Below are 13,591 nucleotides of genomic sequence, written 5' to 3'. Positions count from 1 at the left end.
TGTGTTTTTGTGTGTGTCTGTGTTTGTTTGTGTGTGTGTGTCTGTGTTTTGTGTGTGTGTCTGTGTTTTGTGTGTTTTTGTGTGTGTCTGTGTTTGTTTGTGTGTCTGTGTCTGTGTTTTGTGTGTTTTGTGTGTGTCTGTGTGGTTTATTTGTATCTTTCCTATTGTAGTCTGAACCTCAGCATCATTGCAAATGAGGATTCTTCGTCATTTTCCAAGAATTTAAATAAAATAATAAGGCTAAATGGCGATGAATATGAATCTGTCAAATCACACTGCAGTACTGCTCTAAATCCAGCAGGTGGCAGCAGTGAAACGTTGAGCACAAGAGCTTCAGAGAAGAAGAAGAAGAACGAAAGTCTGTTGGCTAGCCGGCATGACGTCATCATCATCACGGTGCTGGGCCGCAGTACATGTGTGTGTGGATGATAAATCTTACTGAATAAAAGAAGAATAAACCTGTTTATCTTCGTTATTATCAGTTAAAGTCTCAACATGCCGAAGAAGAGCAAAGAAGAAGCGGAATGGGTGGGCGATGAAGCGGCTCCTGCGGCCGGTAAGAAAACGTTTAAATGATCGGGTTGGAAGCTAACAGGTTCCGTAGCATCACAGCTAACGTTAAGCTAGCTCGACTCCGCAGCGCCGAACTCCGTAGAAAAATGTACCATATTCACCTTAAACTTCCCTTTTCACAACTTTATTTAAAATGTCATGAACAAGTGAATGCTTTCCACGTGTCGTATGTGTCTTCTTATTAAATCGGCTGTAAGAGAGTTAATATAATGTGAATAATTTCTGTGTAATATCCACTTTTACAACTCAGATGAAGCTAGATAAAACGAGGCCTTTAGCGCGATTATCAAAAGGTTAAAGTACTACGATGAGTCAAACCAACCATTTAATCTTTCTTATAACACAACAAACTCTGCTGGAAGAGTTAATAGTTAGATTAAACTGGATATGTTTTACAAAAATAATCCTAAAGCTAATAATTATTACAACATTTGTGAGTTATGTTTGGTGCACGCTGGGCTCATTTCCAACTTAAAATTAAATGATTTCTGACACCTGATTTTTAGTGATATTCAAAATAAGTGTAACAGTAAACGAGGTGATGATTGATCACCTTTAAATGAAGGTGATCTCAGCTAACATCCCCCTGTCATGAGAGTCACAGATAGTGTTGAATGAACTGACACATTTCATGTCACAGTTTAATCAGAGTCTCTATGAATAATTTAACTGTATTAAACAGTGTCCTGGTTAAATGAACAGTGTGTGATGTTAAACTGCTGACTGTCAGCGTGCAGCTCTTTGTGTGAGAACAAATAGCAGCTCTACACACACACACCTCTGGTTTCATGAACTTTTGTGTGTTAACAACAGCTGCAGCTTTAAATCTCCTCAATCACTCAATCAAACTTTATTTATACACCACCTGTCGGACAAAGTCAATTGCAGTTTAAAGTGCTTTACATGAGAGAGGAGAAGTGATTGACAGTTTGTTAAAAATGATTTAAAGACGAATTCAATAAAATAATAAGATAAAGGAGACAATGAATTAAAGTTTAACAAGCAATAAATAAAAACATTTAAAATGTTAGTAAAATACGGTTGGATAACGATGGCATTCAGATTGATGGCGAAACATGACATGGACGTAAATATTGCGCCTTGAAGTGGCTGTCTGAATAGGGCTACTGTTTGTTTTTTAAATAATACTTTTTATATTTTTGATTTTGATATCCTTTATTTATCCCTGAGGGAAATTCGGGTTTACACTCTGTTATTTATAGGGACATGCTACTCACACACATACACAGGACCTGTGGACATGGAGAGATGTCAGAGTGGGGCTGCTAAGCAGAGAGCGCACCAGAGCAGTTGGGTGCCTTGCTCAATAGCACCTCGGCAGTGCTTGGGGAGGTGACCTGTCACACAAAACTTCCAGATTTGATCCGCACCGGGACTTGAACCGGCGACCCTCCGGTTCCCAACCCAAGTCCCTACGGACTGAGCCACTGCCGCCCATATATAGGCGCCTCTTAAAACACTCAAGGTCTCATTACAAAAATAATAAAGCTCAGCCGCCATCAGCCCTAGCCCGTTTCAAGTTGTGACATTTCGCCTTCAATCTGAATTTCGCAGATGAGTAATGGGGCCGATGTAGTTACCCCCCCTCTGTACCTTCTTCAGAGGTAGTAACAGAGCCAGCAGCCGAGCACAGCGCTGTGTGTGCCTGCATCATGACTGTGTGTGTATGTGGAGCTCCCGCTGTGCCGTGTTTCTGCAACAGCGAAACACAATGTGAATTCACAGACTGGGACACAGATTTTACCCTTTTTTTTTTTTTTACCCCAATTTGACTTTCGCGAATAAAGCCAGTCTAAAAAGGGCTACCACATCGTTGTACCTTGATATTGACTCTGCGATGGCGTAATATTGGTGTCCCAGTCTGTGATTTTTACATTGCATTTCGGCGTTGCAGAATCACGACACAGCGGGAGCTTCACACAGACACACAGTCGGACACACAAACACACACACAGGATGCATGAGGCGGGATGGATGATGATCAAACAGAATATGTCAGTTTAAAAAAGATGTGCTTCGAGACGCAATTTGAAAATGGAGAGCGTCAGTGTTGAGGTAAATGGTGGGAGGGAGTTACAAAGGCGGGGCAGAGTGGCTGAAGGCGCTGCACTCCATGCTGGTCAGGCGGGCGGGCGGGCGGTGCAGTGAGTTTGATGAAGGAGGAGACCTGAGAGTGCGGGTGGGTGTGTTGATGTGCAGGAGTTCAGAGAGGTACAGAGGAGCGATGTCTTAAGGGTGACGAGGGAGTGATGTGGTTAACGGAGGGGGTTCTGGAGATGATGACAATGTTTGTTTTTAGTGTTTGTCAGTGCTCAATATGACCACTAACGATTCGGTGTCTTATTTGACTTTTCTTCCAGTTGAGAAGACGGTGAAGAAAGGGAAGGGTGCAAAGAAAGGCAAAAAGAGTGTGAGTACTGACGATGATTTATCTTTTGATTAAACGGTTTCACAGCTCCTGTTTCATCTCCGACAGACACCCTGTGAATAAAGAGTTCACATGTGGATGTTGTCTGTGTAGAGGTTGTGTTGTTGTGTGAATGTTGTTGTTGGTGTGTGCTGTTTCCCTGCAGTTCTTTGAGGAGCTGGCCACGGAGAGTAAAGATGAAAAGATGGAGGAGGCGTCTGTGAAGGAATCCCACAGTAAACAGGTAACCTTTTCAAGTGTTTTGGTTAGTTTGAACATCATGAGACAGCTCTCTCCAATGTTTAGAATTTGGACTGCAGTACCCATTTTAAACACTAGGTGTCAGAGTTACATATTGCTCCTTTAAGTTACTAACTAGTTTACATGTTTAGTTTAGAGTAAACTTGACACCATAACTTCAGACAGAACGTAAACAGAGCTGCCGTAACAGGACACACCTCCATTAAACCCCGATGGTTTATTGGAGGTTTAACGATGGTGAGGTCGTTGCTGACGTGTCAGTTTGTCGTTTTCAGCCTCAGAAAAAGAAGAAAGACCGGCGGAAAGCAAAAGCAGCAGACGATGATGACGACGACGAGGATGTCATGCTGAAGCTGAAGAAGCTCTCAGTTCAGGCCAGTGATGAGGACGACGAGGACGAAGAGTCAGGTGAGGAGCTCCAACACTGAGATCATTATCATATCTCGTATTAAGATGATTAAACGTTTAAACATCGTCAGCCCCAAATTTACTAGTTGTTGTAAAGTGATTATTATTTAAATAAAGACACTCGATGCCGGTTAAATGTTGTGTCTAAGCTGTAAGTCAGCCACCTGCCACTAGGTGGGGCTGAAGCTCCAGTAAATGTACCTGCTCACCTGAATACACTGCCTGGACACAAACCAGCACAGTGGATGGATCAATCGATCAGACTTTATTTGTAGTGCACTTTTCAGAAAGTGATGTAGCACAACCTGGACTGGTCGCCAGCCAATCACAGAGTTGACACATTTAGCGCAATTAAGAATCACCGGTTAACCTAACCAGCATGCCTTTGGACTGTGGGAGGAAGCCGGAGCACCCGGAGAGAACCCACGCATGCACAGGGAGAACATGCAGACTCCACACCGAGAGGCTCCTGTTCGAACCAATCTACCTTCTCACACACCAAGCAGATCGTTGGCCGTCGTTTAGCAGTCGCCCTAGTTTTTATGGTGTGTTCGGAGGGATCTCTCTGATTGGCCGTTCAGAGGTTTTATTTATCTCCAGCTCTCGACACAGGTTCAGGAAAGCCCCTTGAGCATGTCGCTGTAGTCTCCATGCTTTCACCCATTAGTGCGGTTTCTCCTTATTTGTCTCCTCCGCCTCTTCTTTTCTTTTTCCACTAAAAGACCAACGGCTGACAACACCAGCGCCATTTTCTACTTTTTATCGGACATTATTCTCCATTAGTAGCTACCTATAATACGAGTGGTTGGCGACAGCGGTGTGAATAAGGTCTTCTCGTATCATAACAACGGACTACCGCCACCTGCTGGCATGGAGAATTATTTCCTCTCACGCATGTGCAGAACGTACGTGGTGGTTGGCCGTCGGCTGTAGTCTTTGCCGTCTGCTTGCTGTGTGAGGGCTTTCAGACTTGTTCACTAGTCTAGTTTAAATTTCCGTTGAATCGTCAGGGAGGTTAAGTTTCTGGAAACATCCATATAATGTTTGTAATGTTTTTATGTTCATGTCCGCAGTCATCGTCCCGAGCAGAGGCAACAAGAAGAAAAAGGTAAACTGAACACTCTGTACTATATACACTCTGATGAAACACACTGTTTTTTATCTTTTATTCTCTGTTTCATCACGGGATCATCTTGTGTGTGTTTTTCAGGGGGGAAACATCTTTGCAGCTCTCAGTCAGAGTGGTGATGAAGAGGAGGAGGGTGATGAAGACGAGAAACCAGTTAAAAAGGTGAAATGTTCATCTTCAAACAAGCAGGGATGAGGTGATGTTTAAAAAGATTGAGCTTCTGCTAGTTTAAACCCAGAACAGAAATTAACCCCTACAACTACCAATCAGGAGTGTGCTTAGCTTTAAGTCCCGCCCCTAAAGTACCTGTACTTGTTTCAAAACACACCCCCACATGCAGGGACTCTGTAGGAGTAACCGTTAAAGGAAGAAAATGCGATTATTTTTTTGATCCAGCAGATGTCGCCCTTGAGCACCAGCATGAAACCAAAACAACTCGCGCTGCATTGTTGTGTTAACATGCTAATGCTAGCGATCTTTATTACGCTCGTATCTTCACACTGCATGTAAATTTACGCGAAATGACCGTGATTTAGAAACGCTTACGTGACATCCAATGAAGCAGTATGTTATTCTTCTTTTCTCTAGTCCCTCAATTAAACAACTTTTATACGCGAGGGGAGGAGCTGGCCGGCCGTCCCGGTGATGTAAACAAACTGAAGCTACAGCTAGGAAAGCTCGGAAAGCGTCACAGACAGTGGGACTCCAGTGTTAACACCCATTGTAGACAGTCATGACTCACAGAGTTATTGTCAGAGGATATACTTGATTTCTGCTACATTAAGTGTGAAAAATCACATATTCTGCCTTTAAGTTCCCAGAACTAAAATTAGACGCAGGTCGCTGCGAGGTCATCCGAGGGTTCCTGGTCTCTGTGAAGACTTCCTGCAGTGGAAACATGACTTTTATTACATATAATGAACGTCTGACAGTTTAAATATTTAGATGTGTTTCTGATAGATCTGTATGTAGTAGATCTGTATCTGATAGATGTTTGTGTATCTGTGTGTCTGTGTGTGACTCAGGAGGTTGAGAAAGCAAAGAAAAAAGACAAACCAAAGCCCAAGAAAGTGAAGGTGGGTGTTCTCCTGCATGTTAATGTTTCTCCTTCTCCTCTAATTAATAATCAGTAAACATATTGATCCATAAATCACACGAGTGTTGTGTTTGTAACGATGTCTCTGAGTTCACCATCTCTGTGAGAGTGACGTCGGCCCTGCAGGACAGAAAACATCAGCATTTCACAAAATGTTTTTTTTTTTTGACCCCTTAAGGGCCACCGTCTTTTTGTGGATGTGTTGTAGGTGTCACATGCTGACTTGAGTGTGTGTGTGTGTTTGTCGTCAGGCTCTGTCTGATGAAGAGGAGGAGAAGGAGAAGGAGGATGAAGAGAAGAGTTCACAGAAGACGACGACAGAGGTTAAATCGAAGGTGAGTGAAAGAGAACAGTGAGGTCATGACACGTGACTCCGTCGTGAGGCTGTGAAGGGGGAAACAATTTAAAAATAAAAACACGAGGGATGATCTGATTCGATAAACATTTGAATTTAGTGTACGAGTCATGCGAGTGTTTAACTCAAGTCATTAAAAAAAATGTTTTTCAGTCTCCAGAGAACGATGCTGTAGAGGAGAAGCCCAAGAAGCCGAAGAAGGAACAGCAGAAGGTGAGTGCTGGTGTTTGAATTCTGCTGTTTCTCATGTTCAGTTTTTACAGGTAACATTTGTGCCTGTGTGTTTACCTGCAGAAAGTGAAGCCTGTCGAAAGAAAACCCAGTGAGGATGAAGAGGAGGAGGAGGAGGAGGAGGAGGAGGACAGTGATGGAGGAGACATGATGATGGTATGTTGGTCCTCCACACAGAAAGACTCTTCCTCTGCTCTTTTAGGAGTTCTGTGTTCACACCTCTCTTTCATGTGATTAAACTCTTCTTTTCCTCTTTCATGATTAACATGAGCTCTCTCTCTCTCTCTCTCTGATCGTCAGAGTGCTGAGGATGCGTTAGCTGAACAGTCAAAGCAGCAGGAAGACGACCCGTTCGCCAACCTCAGCAAGAAGGAGAAGAAGAAGAAAAAGAAGATGGTAAGTATTTTGTTTCCTGGTGACGATGTTTTTCTTTGTCTCGTTTACCTGATAAGTCACGGTGAGTCGATGTGGGCGGAGTTTTCTGGATGTGAGTAAGCACACATGTTGTGTTCTTTAACAGATGGAGTATTAGCTCTATGGTTCATGTATTTAGTGTTAAATTGTTTATATTTCTGTGTATGATGACAGATGGAGTATGAACGTCAGGTGGCCAGTGTTCGTGCTCAGAACGCTCTGGAAGGAGACTTCTCCATCTCTCAGGCTGAGATGTCGTCCAGACAGGCCATGCTGGAGAACGCCTCCGACATTAAGGTTCACTATTTATGATTTCACATATAAAGGTTCAGATTTAAAAGTTCAGTGATGTGATTCTTCTGGGTTTAAATCAAATCCAAAGATTGTCAGATTTGAAATGTGAAACACCTTTAAAGGAGCAATCTGTAACTCTGACACCTAGTGTTTGAAATGGGTACTGCAGTCCATATTCTAAACATTGTCGAGAGCTTTTGCTGCGTTTTCATCTTTTGTCAATCACATCCGTTCTGATAGAATGGTTCAGTGCTTATGATTTCAGACGTAAGGTTGATCTGATTGTTATTGTATGTATAAAAACAATAAAACTGTGTTTCTTCTGCAGTTGGAGAAGTTCAGTATTTCTGCTCATGGTAAAGAGCTGTTTGTCAACGCCGACCTTCTGATTGTGGCCGGGAGAAGATACGGTCTGGTCGGACCCAACGGGTAAAAAAAAAAAAAAATCAGATTTCACTTTGTTTGGTTAACTGTTTTAACCATAAGCTAATCATCATCAGCTGTGTGTGTAACCATGGTAACAATACACTAGGTTTGTTGTTCCGATGTTTCAGTAAAGGGAAAACCACGTTACTGAAGCACATCGCCAACAGAGCGCTCAGTATCCCTCCAAATATCGACGTGCTGCTGTGTGAGCAAGGTGACTCACCTGTCTACACGCCTGTGTCTAAATATCTACAATACTATGTAGACTTAATATAATACTGCGCCCCTGTCCTTTCGCCCGTCTTTGCAGAGGTGGTCGCTGACGACACTCCGGCGGTGCAGGCGGTGTTGAAGGCCGACACTCGGCGTCTGAAGCTTCTGGAGGAGGAGAAACGTCTGCAGATTCGTCTGGAGCGAGGAGAGGACTGTGTGGCTGAGAGGCTGGATAAGGTGAGTGTGTCTGCGACCACCAGAGTGGTCTTTTAACAAAGAGTCAGCAGGATGATGGTCAGATCAAACAGAACCTCTGCCTGATATCTGACGTGTTTACAGGGAACAGATACAGTAAGAATGTGTCGGTTTAACCTGCCTCTCTGTGGCTCCTCCCCCTCAGGTGTACGAGGAGCTCAGGGCCATCGGGGCCGCTGCGGCGGAGGCTAAAGCTCGTAGGATCCTGGCTGGTCTGTCGTTCACCCCCGAGATGCAGAACAGACCCACCAAGAGGTTCTCTGGAGGCTGGAGGATGAGGGTCTCTCTGGCCAGGTAAACCAGCAGACATACTGGGTGAACTGGTCCCACAGTATGAGCCAGATAGAAGCTGTTTTTTTTTGTTTTTTTTTTACCTGTTCTCCCCCTCTGATCCCCAGAGCTCTGTTCATGGAGCCCACCCTGCTGATGCTGGATGAACCCACCAACCACCTGGACCTGAACGCCGTCATCTGGCTCAACAAGTACGCACCACACATCCCACGTTACTACATATTTCACAGCGCTAATAACGCAGTCTCATAAGCGTCACCTTAGTTTTGGAAGCAGATGTTTGAAGCCCACCGGTGGCGGTCGCCATATTGGAAATGCTGTCTCAAACTATCTTTTGATCAACCTAGAAACAGACAAAGAGTCAGAGCCTGACAAACAGCTACAGCACGCCAGCCTCTCAATGTGATAAGCCACGCCCCTAATTATGAATACCATAAAATTCTTCATAAAATAAAGAATTCACATCCCGTACACTGAGTGTGTTTACATTTACTTTTTGTGTTTGTGCACGTAAACAAACATCATACCTCGATTTCTACAAACCGAGAAAAGCTCTTATCCCGATTTTCCTTCCTGGAGAACTCTGAAGAAAAACTAGTATACGCCTTACTCCGGTTTCTGAAAGCTGCCTATTACCTGCGCAGGTGGGGACTAAACCAAGTCACATATCAGCAAAACAAACATGGTGGCGGCAATGAGAGCGTATCACTTCTGGAACGAAGGAGAAACTGAGTTTTGTCTTTCGCTTTTGAAAGAATTAAATATCTGTCAGAGGTGAGGGCATGTGTAATATTTGCTGTCGCTATCTTCTCCCAATGCTAGAAATTAGATTGATACTGCTGGTTCAGGGAGAACAGTCTCCATCTTTGAACTCTTGTCGTCATGCTGCCGTGTGGAGAATTTATTAAATTCATAATGTTTATAATTTAAATGTGACTTTCTGTTACAGCTACCTTCAGGGCTGGAAGAAAACTCTCCTCATAGTTTCTCACGACCAGAGTTTCCTGGACGAAGTTTGCACGGACATCATCCATTTAGACTACCAGAAGCTCTTCTACTACAGAGGGAACTACTGTGAGTGTGTCGCACACAGACCTGTGTGTGTGTGTCTCTGTGTGCTTAATATCACTGCAAACATCATGTTATTTATTATAGTGTTTTAAACTGTTAACTTTGCTGCTGCCTTGTTCGGGACTCTCTCGTTTCCTCGTGGTCACAAAGGTTAAAAACAAACATGATCCTTTAATACACATGTTTGTCGTTTTGCTTTATATCACAGAGTTCAGTAAATGTTTCTTGAAAGGAGGAATGTGCAACCTTTTGGTCCAGTAGATGTCGCCCTTGAGCACCAGCATGACACCAAAACAAACTGCTGGCTTAGAGACACATTTACACAGGATAGACTTGATTTCTGCTATTTTTATGTGTGAAATGTTGCACATTCTTCTGTTTAATGAGAAAACGAGCTGTTGTTGTTTCCACATAGTAACCTCTGAGCTCTGTTTGTGTTTCAGTGACCTTTAAGAAGATGTACGTTCAGAAACAGAAGGAGCAGCAGAAACAGTACGACAAACAGGAGAAGAAACTCAAAGAGCTGAAGGCAGGGGGCAAATCCACCAAACAGGCTGTGAGTGGGACCCCCCCCCCCCCCATAAATAATAATAGTTATAGAAATCGATAATGCTGTATTAAATAAATCTGTATGTTTATAAATCTCAGGAGAAGCAGACAAAGGAGGCTCTGACCAGGAAGCAGCAGAAGGGGAAGAAGAAAGGACCTCAGGAGGAGGAGAGCCAGGACGCCACAGAGCTGCTGAAGAGACCGAAAGAGTACACCGTCAAGTTCACCTTCCCCAATCCCCCACCTCTGTCGCCCCCCATACTCGGCCTGCACAGTAAGAACACCTGTAAACCTGTACACTCCGCTCTGTCTGTCATCATCTGGCAGAGTCTCTGTAGCATGTGTGATGAGGGGAAGAAATCAGTGTCCTCTCTGTGTTTGGATTTAAACACGATGTCTCCGCCTGTGCTCAGGTGTGGACTTCTGCTACGACGCTCAGAAACCGCTCTTCAAAAACGTCGACTTTGGAATCGACATGGACTCCAGGAGTGAGTATGACCTCTGTGGTCGCCTTAAACTTTGTTAGCTGTCACTTTAGGCTGTATATACGGATGGACGGCGTGCCTCAGCCTCCTCCTGAGAAACATGACCACGCTGATTCAGACTCAGTTCTGATGTTCTGTCTCCTCTGTTATTATCAGTAATAATAATCAGAATGTGTTTGTCCTTCCTGCAGTCTGTATTGTGGGTCCTAACGGGGTGGGGAAGAGTACTCTGCTGCTGCTGCTCACTGGGAAACTAAACCCTGTGAGTATGACGAGTTTCAAACGTTACTTTAATAAATAAATCAACCTGAGAATATTTAAATAAAACAGATTATCTGACTGACTGACTGAGCTGTGTGTGTTTGTGTTTCAGACTAAAGGAGAGATGAGGAAGAATCATCGTCTGGTGAGTATCTCACACTGTGTTTCTGCTCTGAACTGTTTTCTTATAAAGTCTGACAACATAAAAACACGTCTTCACTCCTTTTTTAAAGAGAAAACCTATTCAGACTGAAAGCCTTTGCACACGAGTCTGGTTTTCTCCCTCCGGGATTGACGCATGTTCAAGAAGAAATACGATCTGATGTTGTTTTAATCGTCCTCGCACACTAACTCTGAACCTCGCGTTGGTTTAGGTTTGATTTTCTGCATTACTTTTGCATCCAACCCTGTGTGTGTGTATGTACCTACCTCAAACATACTGCCAACTGCTGTCCCTGATAAGTTGCTTTGTGGACATTAGTGTTCAAACTGGCGATCGGGATAATTTTACAGCTCCTTTTCAACAATCACTCTCCTCTATCACCAGGTTAAACTCTCCTTTATCACCAGGCGAAACTCTCCTTTATCACCAGGTTAAACTCTTCCTTATTGACAGGCGAAACTCTCCTTTATCACCAGGCGAAACTCTCCTTTATCACCAGGAGAAACTCTCCTTTATCACCAGGAGAAACTCTCCTTTATCACCAGGAGAAACTCTCCCTTATCAACAGTTGAAACTCTCCTTTATCACCAGGAGAAACTCTCCTTTATCACCAGGCGAAACTCTCCTTTATCACCAGGCGAAACTCTCCTTTATCACCAGGCGAAACTCTCCTTTATCACCAGGTTAAACTCTCCTTTATCACCAGGCGAAACTCTCCTTTATCACCAGGAGAAACTCTCCCTTATCACCAGGCGAAACTCTCCTTTATCACCAGGAGAAACTCTCCTCTATCACCAGGAGAAACTCTCCTCTATCACCAGGTTAAACTCTCCTTTATCACCAGGCGAAACTCTCCTTTATCACCAGGCGAAACTCTCCTTTATCACCAGGTTAAACTCTACCTTATCAACAGTTGAAACTCTCCTTTATCACCAGGCGAAACTCTCCTTTATCACCAGGAGAAACTCTCCTTTATCACCAGGAGAAACTCTCCTTTATCACCAGGAGAAACTCTCCTTTATCACCAGGTTAAACTCTCCTTTATCACCAGGAGAAACTCTCCTTTATCACCAGGAGAAACTCTCCCTTATCACCAGGCGAAACTCTCCTTTATCACCAGGAGAAACTCTCCTTTATCACCAGGTTAAACTCTACCTTATCAACAGTTGAAACTCTCCTTTATCACCAGGTTAAACTCTCCTTTATCACCAGGCGAAACTCTCCTTTATCACCAGGCGAAACTCTCCTTGCTCTTAACTTGTTTTCTTGTGGAAGGACCCTGTTTTATTTCTTCAAGGAGTGAAAGAACCTGAAAAATCATCTTCACTGTTTGATGAGTACTCGAGTTCAAGACTTGGATCCGAGTTCGTCTTGAGTCATGTTTTCCATACTTTATCATTTAAGATTTAACGTGTTTGTGTCTGCAGAAAGTGGGCTTCTTTAACCAGCAGTACGCAGACCAGCTGAACATGGAGGAGACCGCCACTGAGTACCTGATGAGGAACTTCAACCTCCCCTATCAGGACGGCAGGAAGTGTCTAGGCAGGTTTGGACTGGAGAGCCACGCCCACACCATCCAGATCTCCAAACTCTCAGGTGACAACACGGAAAATCAGAACGTCAGAATAATAGAGTCGGAACGTAAAGAGTCTCACTGTCCGATGTTCTCTGTGAGTCTCTGAGATTGTGTGACGTTCACACACTGTGGGATTTTCTAACTCTCCGTGTCATGTGTTTTTAGGAGGTCAGAAGGCTCGAGTTGTGTTCGCTGAACTTTCCTGTCGTCAGCCCGATGTTCTCATCCTGGTGAGAAACTCTCCTCTGATTAATACTTTGATCTACTCACTCTTAAGTGTGACGATAAATTTTGACTGATCAGTGAACGTTTCTCTGACAGGATGAACCCACCAACAATCTGGACATCGAGTCGATCGACGCCCTCTCAGAGGCCATCAACGAATACAAAGGAGGTGAGAACAAGTTTTTGTTTTAAGGAACAAGGAGTTGTGAATTCTAACGCAACATAATTAAGCACCATTAAGCGCAAATGGCACATAAAATTGTCCTTTGCTCGAGCTGCAATTGCCTGTGTCCTGCATTGTTGTGTTAGCATGCTGATATTAGCGCTCTTTAGTTAGCTCGTAGCTTCACATTGCACATAAACAGACCGTGATCTAAAAACACTTACATGACATCTAAATAATCAGTGAGTATGTTCTTCTTCTTCTCTCTAGTCCTTGATTTAAACAGCTTTTATAAACAAGGGGAGGAGCCGGCCGTCCCGTCCATGTAAACACAGCGCTGTCAACAACACAGCCAGCGGGACTCAAGCTTCTCACTCATTGTAGACAGTCATGACTCAGAGACATTTACACAGGATAGACTTTATTTCTGCTGTATTTATGTGTAAAATGTTGCACATTCTTCCTCTAAAGAGCCGTCAGTAAGATCTGTGTGTGTGTTTCAGCGGTTATCATCGTGAGTCACGACGCTCGGCTCATCACAGAGACTCAGTGTACGATGTGGGTGGTGGAGGACCGCAGCATCAACCAGATCGATGGAGACTTCGACGACTACAAGAGGGAGGTGCTGGAGTCGCTGGGAGAGACCATGATCAACAAGGTCAACCCCTGATCTTCAAGGTCAACAAGGACAACTCCTGAACTGCATCACACACCTGATCTCTCT

The 13,591-nt window shown here is 43.8% G+C and overlaps 1 protein-coding gene across 1 annotated transcript; it reads left to right on the top strand.

Annotated features, from left to right (window-relative positions):
* Positions 1-371: 371 nt before the first annotated feature.
* Positions 372-13,537, top strand: abcf1 (ATP-binding cassette, sub-family F (GCN20), member 1). Its single transcript, XM_061060193.1, has 27 exons — positions 372-556; positions 2,955-3,004; positions 3,168-3,245; positions 3,538-3,670; positions 4,744-4,778; positions 4,881-4,961; positions 5,825-5,875; positions 6,147-6,230; positions 6,404-6,463; positions 6,545-6,637; positions 6,782-6,877; positions 7,070-7,192; positions 7,518-7,618; positions 7,744-7,829; positions 7,926-8,065; positions 8,229-8,377; positions 8,482-8,565; positions 9,324-9,448; positions 9,889-10,001; positions 10,094-10,268; positions 10,408-10,482; positions 10,671-10,741; positions 10,853-10,885; positions 12,331-12,499; positions 12,645-12,709; positions 12,801-12,873; positions 13,371-13,537. Exons 1-27 carry the CDS (start codon positions 496-498, stop codon positions 13,535-13,537), a joined length of 2,571 nt encoding a protein of 856 aa, XP_060916176.1. The 5' UTR covers positions 372-495.
* Positions 13,538-13,591: the final 54 nt, after the last annotated feature.

This window comes from Labrus mixtus, chromosome 16 (genome assembly GCF_963584025.1).
Source record: "Labrus mixtus chromosome 16, fLabMix1.1, whole genome shotgun sequence".
Classification (NCBI taxonomy): domain Eukaryota; kingdom Metazoa; phylum Chordata; class Actinopteri; order Labriformes; family Labridae; genus Labrus; species Labrus mixtus.
Note: the sequence above shows the minus strand (reverse complement) of the source record. Positions and strands in the feature narration are given on the sequence as shown.

Coding starts and splice junctions, on each gene's coding strand:
- abcf1 (XM_061060193.1), top strand. CDS start 496: ATGCCGAAGAAGAGCAAAGAAGAAGCGGAATGGGTGGGCGATGAAGCG. Junction 7,619..7,743: donor GGTCTGGTCGGACCCAACGG/GTAAAAAAAAAA, acceptor CCGATGTTTCAG/TAAAGGGAAAACCACGTTAC. Junction 8,066..8,228: donor TGGCTGAGAGGCTGGATAAG/GTGAGTGTGTCT, acceptor CCTCCCCCTCAG/GTGTACGAGGAGCTCAGGGC.